The 13,194-nt window shown below is 59.5% G+C and overlaps 1 protein-coding gene across 4 annotated transcripts; it reads right to left on the bottom strand.

Moving 5' to 3' along the window:
• Window positions 1–265: 265 nt before the first annotated feature.
• On the bottom strand, window positions 266–11,056 carry RGS11 (regulator of G protein signaling 11). Of its 4 annotated transcripts, none has more exons than XM_042972286.1 (17): window positions 10,973–11,056; window positions 10,509–10,605; window positions 10,379–10,429; window positions 10,068–10,174; window positions 9,327–9,378; window positions 9,155–9,213; window positions 8,859–8,935; window positions 8,605–8,686; window positions 7,137–7,219; window positions 6,059–6,107; window positions 5,912–5,973; window positions 5,676–5,789; window positions 5,454–5,569; window positions 5,218–5,305; window positions 4,982–5,120; window positions 1,150–1,232; window positions 266–1,056 (listed from the first exon to the last, which is right to left on the bottom strand). In XM_042972286.1, the coding sequence occupies exons 1-17, from the start codon at window positions 11,015–11,017 to the stop codon at window positions 933–935; spliced, it is 1,428 nt and encodes a 475-aa protein (XP_042828220.1). In that variant the 5' UTR covers window positions 11,018–11,056; the 3' UTR covers window positions 266–932. The 4 variants fall into 4 exon arrangements, with proteins under 4 accessions (XP_042828220.1, XP_042828219.1, XP_042828218.1 ...); XM_042972285.1 differs by having other exon boundaries at window positions 6,059–6,136; window positions 7,137–7,205; XM_042972284.1 differs by having other exon boundaries at window positions 6,059–6,136; window positions 7,137–7,205; window positions 8,859–9,213.
• Window positions 11,057–13,194: the final 2,138 nt, after the last annotated feature.

Genomic DNA, 13,194 nt, shown 5'->3' with positions numbered 1-13,194 from the left:
GACACCCTCGCGGACACGCCTCACCGGGTACGCCTCGCCTCTCCGACACGCCTAACCGGCACCCTCACTGACACACCTCACGTGCACACCCCACATACACGCCTCACGGACACGCCCCACGTGCACTCCCCACGCACACGCCTCACCGGGTACGCCTCTCCGACACGCCGAACAGGCACCCTCACAAACACGCCCCACCAGTGGGCCTCACAGCACACGCTCCACGATTTGGACAATAAACTGGGCTCAGAGTAAGAACTGCGGGTCTTTTATTTCCGCGTCGGGCGTGGGTGGGAGCAGGAAGGGGGGCGCCGCTCCCTCTGGCCCCACAGAGCTGCGCTCCCAGAGGACCAACTGTCCTTCGCCCGGGGCTGGCGTCCCCTCCTCCCCCAAGGGCTCCACCTGCCCCCGCCGGGAGCTGGCACCAGGGGTCACCAGGGTGGGGCCGTGGGGGCCGTCCCTGGGCAACTCTGCTGGAGAAGCCACAGCCTCCGGGACACCGGCCAGAGGCGCCCCTGTGGCACGAGGCCTGGGACGTGCACCGTGGCGGCCACAGTGTAGGCGAGACGCAGGAGGATGGCTCTAGGCCGACTGGAAGGCTGAGGCGCCCCCAGCAGAGGCGGGGACGTGGTGTGGGGTCCCCACAGGGTCACACTGGGCGGAGCACCCCGGGGAAATCCACCCGGCGGCCCGCATCTCCTCCTATGACAAGCGCCACCTGCCGGAGGCCCACCTGGTATCTGCCAGCAGTTTATGGTTTTGGAGGTGGGGAGGTGTCGAGAGGGCTTGACAAGGAAAAAGGTGGGGAGCCCAAGAGGTCTGTTTGCCCCACAGCAAGGCCGGGGCCTCTGGGCATGAGGGGACGCCCGTGCCAGGGCTCTCAAAAGTGGCCAGGACCCTGGGCAAGAGGTGACGGTGGCGCTTGTGCCCACTCAGGCGCCCCCCTCACCACACTCAGGGCCACCGGCGGCAGCCGCGGGCTCCCCAGAGGTGGCGGCAGGAAGCAGAGCGGGGCTGGGGCTTGAATGCGGCAGCTTCCGCATGAACGGGAACACCCTGTGGGCAAGACGGGACCTGAGCACGGGGCAGCCGTGAGGTCCTGCCCGCCTCACTGCGGGTCTGCACTGCTCCGGGCACAGACAAGCTCACCGTTTCTTGGCCTCTGGGGGAATCACGGCTTCGGCCAGCAGGTCTTTGTAGGCGGCAGACTTCAGGAACCTCGGGTAGGAGTCCTGCAAGAGACCGCGCCCAGCCGGCGTCCCCTGCCGGTCCAGCCTGCCACTGCTGGGGCCTCCGCCAGCCCCAGGTCCCCCCCACCCCGCCCCAGTGGACAGTGCTGGAGGCGACCACCCCAGACCTCCCCAGAACAAGTCAGACGGACTCGGGGAGACCTAGGCTCCTATCCAGTTTACCCACAAAAGCTGGGCAGGGGCCGGGTGCCCATGCTAGGAGTGAACCGTGGTACCTACCGCGGGAAATGCCAAGTGGTGCCCCCCCCGCCGTTCTCTGTGTACCCCGAGAGTGAGGGGGAGGACACAGAGCAAAATAAAAAGCAAGGTCGAGAAAAACTATAAAACTGCAATAGTATACAATAAAGAGGGAGAGAAATCTATGAACCCAACTGCTTATTATTTTTAAAAGGAAAAAATAAATTTCAAATAGTTAATTTTAGTGGGAAGAAGGGAAGACAGCAGAAGGATCAGGACAGAACCACATTTACTTGAATGTACCTTCTTTGTAGATCGGATTTTGAAACTGTGTAGACACTTTACATAATTATAAAATAAAACAACAAATAGTCAATTCCCAAACACTGGAAGTAAAGTGGGACAAGTGAGCCAGGCACCCAGTCGGTGACACCACCCTGGCCACACGGAATATAGCTGTTGGAGGGGGCGTCCCCAGGAGGGTGTGTGCAGAGGACCAAGGCGAGGAAAAAGTAAACCATTTTCAGTGACTGCATGGTAAATGGTAACGCTGTGTTGTTGAGACTCCTGAGTGAAATGTGAGAAAAAAGCAAGTGAGTCATTATGTTAGCATCGTCGAGAACCAAGATTTTCAGTGGGTTAGTGAGGAAAGAGATGGAAGTCAACAACGTCAAGGAAATTCTCTAACCCTGAACCTGAATTAGCAGTGTCACGAGGCGCCTGGGCGGATCAGTAGGCGGGGTATCTAACTCTTGATCTCTGTTCAGGTCATGATCTCATGGTTCGTGAGTTCGAGCCCAAGTCAGGCTCCATGCGGACAGCATGGAGCCTGCTTGGGAGTCTCTCTGCCCCTCCCCCCACACGCACACGGGTACATGCTCGCTCTGTCAAAAATAAATAAATGCACCTTTAAAAAAAAAAAAAAAGAAGTAGAGGCGCCTGGATGGCTCAGTTGGTTAAGCGTCCGACTCAGGCTCAGGTCACGATCTCACGGTTCGCGAGTTTGAGCCCCACATCAGATGCTGTGCTGACAGCTCAGCGCCTGGAGCCAGCTTCAGATTCTGTGTCTCCCTCTCTAGCTCTCCCTGCCCCTCCCCCACTCGTACTGTGTCTCTCTCACAAATAAACTAAAAATTAATAATAAAAAAAGGGAGTGTCAGTACGAACTCCTGATATATCCTGTTTAAAACACTGATATTCCTACTTCTGTTCACTGAAAGGGCCGGAAACAGTTCAGGTTACAGTGAACACATCAGCGTGCGCGTCAAGGTTTCTAAACACCCTTGAAAAAGAGCCAGGGCTTCCCATGGAAACGGCGGACTCCAGTTCTGGCACAGGCGGAGCCTGGGACAAGCCACCACGCCAGAAGGCAAGAAAGCCAGCACGGATTTCAGAACACATCAAATGCCCCAGGAGCCAACAGCTGGCAGGCTGGACCTCTGCTCGGGAATTAAGGGTAAGAACCAGAGCGGAACGAAACCCGTCATCTGGTGAGAGTGTGGATTTACAACGGGGTTAAAACTATCCTAGACTTACTGACCACCCTTGGCAGACACCGTGGGTACGATTCATTATCGTGAAAACTGGTGACTAAAAGAAGGGGTCAAGCATTGATCCTGCCTTCCCTGGACGACTGTGCCACAAAGAGCAGGCGAGAAGAGGTGTCTCAGAGCAGTGTCCCCCCCTCTTAAACAGAGGCAGGGACGGGCCAGCTCCTTGCCTGCACCGAAGCCACAGGCTGCTCCCATCACAAAAGGAGAGGCGCCCGGGCCCCACATACCTCCCGATGGGAGAACACACTGAACACCATCTCTGAAGTAAAGACCCTTGGCAAAACCAAATACACGAAAAAACTGAAGATGAATCCAATCAAGTCTGAAACGTAACTACCAATCTGCAGAAACACACAGGGACACCACGAGGGCGCCATTAGTAAAACCCAGACTGTGGGAAATCACAGGACAAAGGACCTCCAGTTTCTTTAAAACAAAACAAAAAAAGAAGAAAAAGTAGAGAAGAAGCCTCTGCTTTACAGAGAGGTTTAAGGGGCACCTGGGTGGCTCAGTCAGTTGAGCATCCGACTCTTGATTTTGTCTCAGGTCACGATCTCGCGGCTTGGTGGGTTCAAGCCCCGAGGTGGTCTCTGCACTGAGTGTGGAGCCTGCTTGGGATTCTCTCTCTCCCTCTCTCTCTCTGCTTCTCCCCTGTTCACGCGCTCTCAAGATAAAAAAACTTAAACGATAAAAATAAATAAATAAAAGGGGGTTTAAGAGATTTATTAACCCATTCTGACATATGGACTTCGTTTGGACCCAAATTCAAGCAAATTGAAAAAACAGATGAGTGTTTTTGGCTGTGGCATTCAGAGGGGAAGATGCCAGAGATGTCCATAGCCTAACCTCTGGAACTGTGATGGTGTCTCCTCTAAGGCAAAGGGATTTTGCAGATGTGAGTAACTCAACGATCTTGAGGTAGGGAGATGTCCTCAATTGTCCAGGTGGGCTCAGTGTCACCACAGGCCCTTAGAAGTCAAAGAGGGGGCTGCAGGAGGACCAGAGACACAGGTCAGAGATGCTAGACTACTGGCATAAAGACACAGGAGGAGGAGGTGCCAAGGAAGGCAGGCGTCTGCAGAAGCTAGAAAAGGCAGGACATGGGATTCTCCCCCTGGAGATTCCAGAAGGAACCAGTGCCACCCACACCTCGACTTTACCCCAGGAGACCTGTGTCAGACTTCTGACCTCCAAAACTTTAAGAGAATAAATTCGTGTTGCTTTAAGCCAAGTTTGTGGCGTTTTTTTACAGCAACAACAGGGAACTAAACACAGATGCCAAGTGAGGAAGTTTTGACCCCGACTGGCTCTTTGAGGACACTGAGTGATCCTGTGTTCAGTATGTGATACTGGCGTCTGGGGTCACGTTGAAAGGGAGGGAGGGGGTCCATGTCTTTCAGAGGATCCTGAAGTACCTACAGATAGGAAGTCTGGAAATGGCTTTAAAGTCACGGGGTGGGGGGCAGGGGGAAGGGATAGACAATGAATCAGGATAGGCCCTGAGCTGACTGTTTTTGAAGCCAGGCAGTAGGTACGTGGGGGTTCATTTTACTACATTTTTGTTCACGTTTCGGATTTTCCATGTTAAAATACTTTTCTTTTGAGGAAGAGAGCATGAGCATGAGTGGGGGAGGGGCAGAGAGCGAGAGAGAAACAGAGAGAACCTCAAGCAGGCTCCATGCCCAGCACAGAGCCTGACATGGGGCTTGATCCCGTGACCCTGGGAGCAGGACCTGAGTCGAAATCAAGAGTCGGATGCCCATCCAACTGAGCCACCCAGGCGCCCCATATTAAAACCCTTTCTAAAATCACGACTGGACCTCTCCTCAGGCCCGTGGCTTGGGCAAGCCCTCAGCCCTTCTGAGCCTCAGTTTGCCCCTCTGTGAAAGTGGAGCCTGGGCTGCAGGTCTAAGCATGCCAGCAGCCGGTGGGAAGTGCGTGTGCAGACCCAGCTGTCACGGGGCCAGGCACTCCCCGAGCCCTCCAGGCCTGCACACTCACCTTCTTCATCAGCATGTAGATGTGCAGCTGGGCGTCATCTAGCACATAGCGGTGGGGCTGGTGCAGACCCTCCAGGGTCCGCTCCATCGTCTGGCTGTCGATGTTGACCCACCGGGCAGCGCCAGGGGCCAGGAACTGCCTGTGTCGGCAGAAGGCGGACGGGAAACAGGCCCTGAGGGTCCGGGTTCCGCACGCAGGCCTAGCGGCCAGCCGGGCACCTGCCCCTCAGCACTCACTGGTACACGGCGTCCACCATGGCGCGGACCTGGGCCTGCCCTCCATGGCGCAGCTCCTCGCATGCCTCCCAGAAGCTCAGGTTCTCAGCTAGGGGTCCACACGCCGGGTCAGGCCCACCTGAGCCGTGGTCGTGCCGGCAGAAACGTGGCGGGGGCGGGGCGGAGGGGGGGCGGGGGACGGTCCTAGGCAGCAGCATCCCTCACAGGGGCCTCGAGCAAGGCGGGGGGCTTCTCACCGCTGAACTCTGTCCCGAGAAAGGCCATGAAATGCGCCCGTCCCACAGGGTCTTCCAAGAGCTCCTGGAAGCTGAAGCCCCATCGCTCCACGCGGAGCTTCGTGGGCACAGCCACACTGGTGGGACAGGGCACGGAGATGTGCCAGCAGCAGGGGGGTGGGGGGGCAGTGCCCCGGCGGGGAGGGAGGTGGGGGGCAGTGCCCCCTGCCCCCCCGGGCTTACCTGGGTGCGTTCATGGTCCAGTAGGTGTCATCGTCTGTGACCCAGGGGTTGCCAGGCAGGCACCCTGACACGATGGGATCATGCGGCTCACGTTGGCTGCTGAACTTCAGGTACCTGGGGGGTGGGGGGACGGTGCCAGGGGCCAGTGCAGGGACAGGCTGTGGGGACAACGGCACTCGAGGAAGAGTCTGGGCTCTGGGCGGGGGTCCCCAGCCGGTGCCCTTCAGCCCACTCACGCCTCAAGGCAGACAGAGGACTTCACCCGGGCCCTGCCCAGGGCTTTTCTGCACAGCTCCATCTAGGACGTGAGGCCTATGAAGTGGGGCCTGGCCTGGGGGTCAGCCAGCCCAGGCCCCTCTCTCCCACCCACTGCTAGGACCTACCTCCCGCTTGTAGAAATCTATATTCTTGGTCTGGAAGGGGCCGGGCGGGCTGCAATTAGAAGGCAGGCCCTGTGGGGACTGAAAACCCACCGTAGTTCAAGACTCCATCCCTGGGCTGATAGAGAATGGCTCAGGCCCCCTGCCTTGCCCCTTGAAGCCCCCTCCTCAATGGAGGGGTCTGGCTTTCCAAGAAGCTTCTGGGGGCCTCTAGTCTAGAGGTTTCCAGAATGTTCCATGGAACCCTCAGAACTGCCCTTGCAGTTCCCCAACTGTCACTATTTCACATTTTCAAATGTATTTAGGTCTTTTTTTTTTTTTTTTTTTTTTAAGAGCAGATACATGAGAAATACTGCAACAGAATCCCACTCAGGAAGTCAGTCTCGCTAACTTATGCTCCAGGGTGATCTCAGCCTGTTCTGAGCTCAGAACCTGCCTGTCACATCTTCCGGGCCAGGTGGATGGACTGACCCTTCCCAACACCCGCGAACCCTCAGGATGCCCGAGATCTTCAATTTTCGCCTCGGCTCTCTTCGGCTGACTTTATAACAAGAAAATTACAAACCCGCAATCTTGAACTAGGACTTCGAAGTCAGGAAAAAGTTTTATCTGTAAGGTACTAGATGTGGGATATTTTGCGTTTTGTGGAACTGAAACAGACGGCTCGGCTGCCCCCAAGTATGGACACGTCTGTCCTGGCTCAGTTCCCTCTGGTTCCAGAGGCCACTGGAGTCCATGCAGGGTGTTGGCTGGCTCGGCCCAGACCCCTCAGGCCTGTGGCCCCACCGAGGGCACACCTCCAACTCCCCCGGGTTCTGATGCTGTCCCGGCCTGGGGAGGAGCTCCCACTCTTCCCAGGGCCCCATCGCACTTACTTGCACCCAGTGCAGCAGGTGGGAGGCAAGAGGTGAGAGTTAGCAGAGGTCTGGGAGCGGGGGTACAGGCAGTGGGGCATGACAGCAGGCAGGGTCAAGTGCCATTTGAAAAAACAGATGGACGGATGAGCAGCCCCCAAGTTGGGGTGGGGGAGATATGTGTGCAGGGTGGGGAGTGGTCTGGGGGTATGGTGTGGGGTCCTCACCATCCGCGCTTGCCCGGCAGTGCAGGAACTGCGCTCTGGACCCTGCTCCAGGACGCTGGGGACCCCCGGCTGCAGAGGGGAGGCTGAGATGAGGTGAGGGGTGCAGCCCAAGTGGGCTGGCGAGACCCGTCCTAGTCTTGTGTTCCTGCCCCCCACCAGCTCCATATACAGAAGCCCTGCACCCACACGTCCTCCTTCAGTGGAAACTACAGGGGACCTGGGGGGGGGCTCCGTTGGTGAAGCGTCTGACTTCAGCGGAGGTCACGATCTTACTGTTCGTGAGTTCGAGCCCCGCGTCAGGCTCTGGAGCCTGCTTCAGATTCTGTGTCTGTCTCCTTCTCCCTGCCCCTCCCCCACTTGTGCCCTGTCTCTCTCTCTCTCTCTCTCTCTCTTAAATAAATCAAAAAAACAAGACATTAGAAACTGTCATTCAGAGAAAATTAAGAACCTGAGTCTCCAGTCCCTAAGCCTGCTCTCTACCCATCCCCCCCCCCATGATTACCTCACCTCAGCTGAGCTCCCCTCCCTGCTCCTGACTACTCAAACCACAAACCTGAGAATCCTTTTTTTTTTTTTTTAAGGACGCTCTGTGCCTAATGGGGCTCGAACTCACTACCCCAAGATCAAGCGTCATGTGCTCCACCAACACAGCTGGCCAGGAGCCCCCTCCTAACCATCCTTCTCGAGATGCTCACCCGCCCCACATCTTGCTGCCCTATCCTCAAATGCATCTGCACGTCTGGTCTCTTCCTCACCTCGGACCAGGCAGAGCCCTCATGCCCGTTCGCCCGGAGGCCCCCGCTGCCCTGCCCTCAGCCCGTGTGCACAGCCTCGGGGCCACGTCTGCTCTGCCTTTCCACCTCCCTGTCCTGCCCACCTGGCGCTCAGCTGGAAGAGGAGGAGCCATTTCCCAGAGACCCCCCCGCCCCCCCGACACACACTTGATGAGTTATAGGCCTGTGGATCGCTCTCATTTTTCTTTTCCGTGGATTTTTCCCACAAGAGCTTGCATTCGTGCTGGCTCTGACCGCCCCCACAGACCAAGATAGCCGGTCAGCCTCATCTCTCCACAGCAGAGGACTGCACACCGCCTGCTCAGACCGCGGTTCTGGGTACAGCCTAGCTACAGGCCAGCACGCCCCAAAATTCTTGGTCTGTGACCTCAGTTCCTCAGAGCTATAACTAAGCCTGGCTCCACTTTGCCTCCTCCTTTAGACCCAGAAAGAAGCTGGTTTGTCCTGGGCTGTGTGGATGGGAGGCGGACTCAGGCCCGGGCCTCGGTTCTGACGGGCCCCAGAAATAGAACTTACTGCTGGGATCCCGAAAGCCGCATCCTTATCACAGGCTCAAAATGCAGGTTCACAGCGAGCATTTGAGGGAAACACACTGCCTTCTGGCAAGATCCCGCTGCTATACAAGGAACTGCCCCCCGCCCCCCCCCCCCCCCACACACACACAAGGTTATTACCGGAGGCCTATTCACCAGCCAGTACGTCTGCTCCTGGCACGCCATGACCAGCCTGTCCCCCTTCCTGCGCTGCTTAGCTGCCCTGGAGGGAGGGTAGGTGGAGTTGGGGGACAGGGTACCCACAACAGCACCTCTTCTGCCCTGTCCCCACCCTCAGGCCAGAGCCTGGGAAAACAGCCAGGGCTTGGTACTGCTGGGCCTCCCGGGCAATTCCCACTCGATGCCCACGAGTCATGGGTGGGGCAGGGTCTCACCGAAGCTGTTCTCTCGCTTGCATCACCACCAGGTCCCATGCGTGGTTGATCTTCCTGTGCAGCTGGCCATAGTGTTCCTGGAGGGTGTTGAGGTCTACCCTGGGCAACCCCTCTCCTGTCCAGCTCTGGGTTAGGGACCACCCGCATCCCCACTGAGACATATAGGGATCCCATGTTTGTGTCTGCACCATCCTGGGGCCTGGGCTGTGTGTGTGCTCCAGGGCAAAATGAGGCCCCGGGGTCAAGAGCAGGGCTTGGGTTCCACTGGCTGGCCTCAGCCTAGGGGAGCGTCCCACCTTCTCATGGCCGATCAGGGCCCCCTGCTTTCGGATGTTCTTCTTCGCCAGGTAGATGGCTGGAAAGGCAGGGGGCCAGGCTGCAGAGGAGAAATCTCTGCCCCTCGTCCCTTGCGACATCACTTCAAAAGGCAGGAAGCTGTCCCAGGTTAGCCTGCTCCTCCTCACTCACCATAGTCCAGCTCAGTAGCTGGCCACAGCGTGCTCATCCAGAAATAGGGCGTCTGGTATGGTGCAAGGACAGCGTTTCTGGGACCTGCTGGACCTTCCCCACCCCAGGAGTTGTCCCCCGCCCCAGGCCCCTTGGGAAGAGACTGGGCGGCCTCAGAATCTGCCTGTCTGCCCACAGCCTGGAGACTCACACACCACTGGCCATCTTCCCCACCTGGAACCAAGCTCCACTCACCCCTTGGGGCCCCCTGCAAGCACTGCCTCCTGGACTGGGCTCCCTGAGTCCCTACTGCCTGGTGGGGGGTGGGGGTGGGGCCTGCTCAAGTCTGTACTAAAGACTGTGTGTGGGGACTGTCCTGGCCAGGGAGGCCAGGCAGGACAGGTCCGTCGTGATTGAGGTTACACACTGAGATGCTAGAATCCTGTCCTCGGGCCCCACACAGACGTCTTCCTGGGTGGGGGTTTAAGGATTCTCAGGGAAACCATCAGAATCCTCCACAGGTGCTATACCCTTTATGGGTCCCCTGCTGCGGCCTCAGAGAAACTGAGGATCTCTCCCCTTATCCTGGTCCTCCTATCACAGGGCACGTGTGGGTTGGGGCAGTGGACCACTCCCCAAGAGCCTGGGGGAGAGGCAGTGGACCCAGACCTGTGGTGACATCACCACGCCCTACTCCAACCCCTTCCCCTCTAGCTGGGCTGCTGGGTTTGTGCTTTCCACCTGCTCCCAGTTGCACCTGACCTGAAATCTGTAGGGTGTGTCGTCTGGCCGGAGCACAAGACAGCGGGGGTCTCGCAGCGGGTACAGGTAGCCGTGCTGCACCAGGAGAGTGCCCAGGTGCAGGGCCTCTGCGGGCGGCAGGGTGGTGAGTGCTCAGCCTGGGAGAACCAGTCCCGGGGCTCTCCCTCCCCAGCACACTTGGCTTGGCCCTGACACCTGTGAGCCCAGCCTAGGCCATCAGCACAGTGACCCCAGGGCAGGGGGCAGGGGGCAGGGGACAGGAGGCGCGGCAGGGGTGGGGCACCGGATGAGCAAGGGGCTGACCCCCTTACCCTCCTCTGAGATGCAGTACTTCTGGATCAACCACTCCACGAGGTCGCTGCCTGCACAGCAGAGATTGGCACGGGGTGGGGGTAGGCTCGGGCAGGGCCTCCATCCACCCCAGCCCCCGCGGCGCCTCACCAGCCACCATGTGCGGAATGACGGTGATGAGCAGGCGCTGGCTCCGCGTCTTCACGCCCTGGTCGGGGTCCTGCATACTCACGACCACCCGCTCCATCTGGGCGAAGGGGGGCCTTGAGGGACTGTTCCGGCCCGCCTCCCCCGCCCCGCCCCACATCCCGATTCCCCGGAAAGGGCCGAGAGCCCGGGATCAGTGCGCTCAGAGAAGATTAACGCGCACGCACGACGGTGGCATCTGAGGCCGCGGCGGGCGGCGGAGGAGCGGGGGCGGGGGCGGAGGCTAGAGGCGACTCCCGCCCCCGCAGCCCAGGTCTCCGCCGCCTCGCCCCGCCTCGCCTCACACAGCGCTGTCGCCCCCAAACCCGCGGCCACGCTCGCGCGCACCCACGCCCACCCCTCTTCGGCTCCGGGCCTCGGATGCCGGGAAATCGGGGGGTACGGCGGGACCCCCAGCCGGCACCCACCTTGCTCAGATGCGGCATCTGCGCACCGGCGCGAACGCCGGCCATGGCGGCGGGAAGGCCAGATGGCGGGTGGGGGCGGGAGCCGCCCCCCTCCCCCCGCCCCGCGGTCCGCACGCCCCACCCCTCCCCGCCCCCACGCCCCGCAAGACCCGCCCTCACGTCCTCGCAAGACACGCCCCTCCCCACGAGATCCGCCCCCACGCCCCGGAAGACCCGCCCTGCGCAACCCCCCGCAGTGGTTGCGGGGGGGGGGGGGGGGGGGGGGGTTGCCCCGGCGGTGTCAGCCCTCAGGGCACACGGGGGGTCTGGGTTCTGAAGTCTGGAGGAATCTCCCCCTACGACGGGAGAAACTGAGGCCTGCGCCTGCGGGAGGAGGGGGCGCGAGGTGGGCCGTGGAGATGCCCGCCCTGGGGCCATGGCGCGCGGAAGTCAATGAGGGAATCCGGGCTCAGCTGGGACAGGGTGGGGGGCTCAGAGAGAGGAGGGTCTCCAGGAGAGGGTCCTTGTGGGGTGGGTGGGGACAGCAGTTCAAGGTCTCTTGTAATCCCTCCCCCCCCTCCCCCAGCCAGCCCACGTGTGACCTCCTCAGGATGCGGCAGCCCCAGTGGTGGAGGGGGCTGTGAGGTCCGGGCAAAGGGCTTGACGGTCCTAGGAGTGTGTGTCTGTGATCGTGACACCACGCGTCACACCATGTTGGTGCCTCAGGTTGGCTGTTGCAGGTGTGCTGGGTGGGGGGAAAGATGGCAGAAGGCTCACTCTCCCCCCAGCTGCACAGAGGCCTGGGCAGGACCAGTTGGGGAACAGGGAGGCTCCACAGATACAGGATATCTGAGACTGTGGGAGAGGACCTTTACTGGGGAGGGGGATCTCAACACGCCCGCCCCACTCATGGTTCCCTTGCAGCCTCTAGGCTCAGGGCCCTGTCCTGGCCCTTCCTCCCCCTACGCCAGCCAGCAGCTTGGCCACTACACCTCAGCACCCCTTTGCTGGACATTTATAAGAAATGCAAACAAGGGGCGCCTGGGTGGTTGAGGCCCGGGTGGTCAAGGTCCGACTCTTGGTTTCGGCCCAGGTCATGATCTCACGGTTTGTGGGATTGAGCCCCATGTGGGGCTCTGCACTGACAGCATGGAGCCTGCTTGGGATTTTCTCTCTCCCTCCGTCTCTGACCCTCCCCCACTTGAGCGCGTGTGCTTGCTCTCTCTCTCTCTCTCTCTCTCTCTCAAAACAAATAAACTTAAAAAAAAAGTCCAACCAGGTCTATCTCTGCTTTTTGGAGACAGAGTCTCTGTCCTCCCCTCCTGCCTCAGGGATGCTGGGGACAGAGCAGGACGGGGGGTTGGCCTTTGTCCTGCAGCCTCAGACCGATTTATGTCCACTGCTAGCAAGGCCAGGTCCAGGATGGGTTGGGGCAGGGGGACTGGAGTGGGGAGTCCTGCCTCCGCCAGGGATCTCCCTCAGATCCCAGTGACCTTCTCCCGACCATCCCCACCCACACAGGTGGGGTCAGGCTGGTGCCTGGCCTGCCCGTCCTCTCTGGATGAGTGGGCGTCCACAGAAGCTGAAGGCCACCAGAGGCCATAGCTGTGCACCCGGGGACAAGTGGTTTCCCTAACCAACTACCCCTGCCACAGGGAAAGGGCAGCAGGGGTGGGGCCCTAGAATGGCCTGGGCCCCAGCTGGGGGAATCCTGCCTTGGGAAGATTGTGGACAGATGGAGCTCCAGAGGGGACATTCCCCACCCAAGCCCAAGTGCCCCTAGCATCCATGGTCCTCCTCTGTGTAAATTTTGGGGGTGCAGGTGGGGAAATTGTCACATGGTCTCCCACCTGGGCTCCGGTGGGGGTACGGGGGCTTCGGCAACAAAGGAGCCAAGCATGGGCAGGCCTGTCTGTGAAGCCAGGGTGGCAGGGACACTCTCCCTCTTGTTTTGGGCAAAGGTGGGTCTGATCCCTGGGTATTTTCAGAAATGGGGTGTGCGGCAGAAAGGTAGAAGGAAGAAGGGGGACTCAGGCCGGTGTTCTGTCTCCTCCACGTGCTCCACTCACGTCTCTTGGATCTAGCTGTCCCCAGCCTGAGACCCAGCTCACCCTTGTTCCCTGCACTGGCTGCTCCCATCTGCCTACCCCAAAGTTTGTCCAGGCATCAAGACCAGAAGCCCCTTTTATGCCCCCATCTCAGCTCTCCACCACCGGGACTCTACTTTGGGTCAGTGTCCTTTC

The sequence above is a fragment of the Panthera tigris genome, chromosome E3 (assembly GCF_018350195.1).
Source record: "Panthera tigris isolate Pti1 chromosome E3, P.tigris_Pti1_mat1.1, whole genome shotgun sequence".
Lineage (NCBI taxonomy): Eukaryota > Metazoa > Chordata > Mammalia > Carnivora > Felidae > Panthera > Panthera tigris.
Note: the sequence above shows the minus strand (reverse complement) of the source record. Positions and strands in the feature narration are given on the sequence as shown.

What these genes read in the sequence shown, in the direction of transcription:
- RGS11 (XM_042972284.1), bottom strand. Translation starts at nt 11,017, where the DNA reads ATGGCCGGCGTTCGCGCCGGTGCGCAGATGCCGCATCTGAGCAAG. An exon ending in CAAGCGAGAGAACAGCTTCG is followed by an intron (nt 8,687 to 8,858) that starts GTGAGACCCTGC and finishes CCCTCCCTCCAG; the next exon opens with GGCAGCTAAGCAGCGCAGGA. An exon ending in ATGGTGGACGCCGTGTACCA is followed by an intron (nt 5,121 to 5,217) that starts GTGAGTGCTGAG and finishes CTGCCGACACAG; the next exon opens with GCAGTTCCTGGCCCCTGGCG.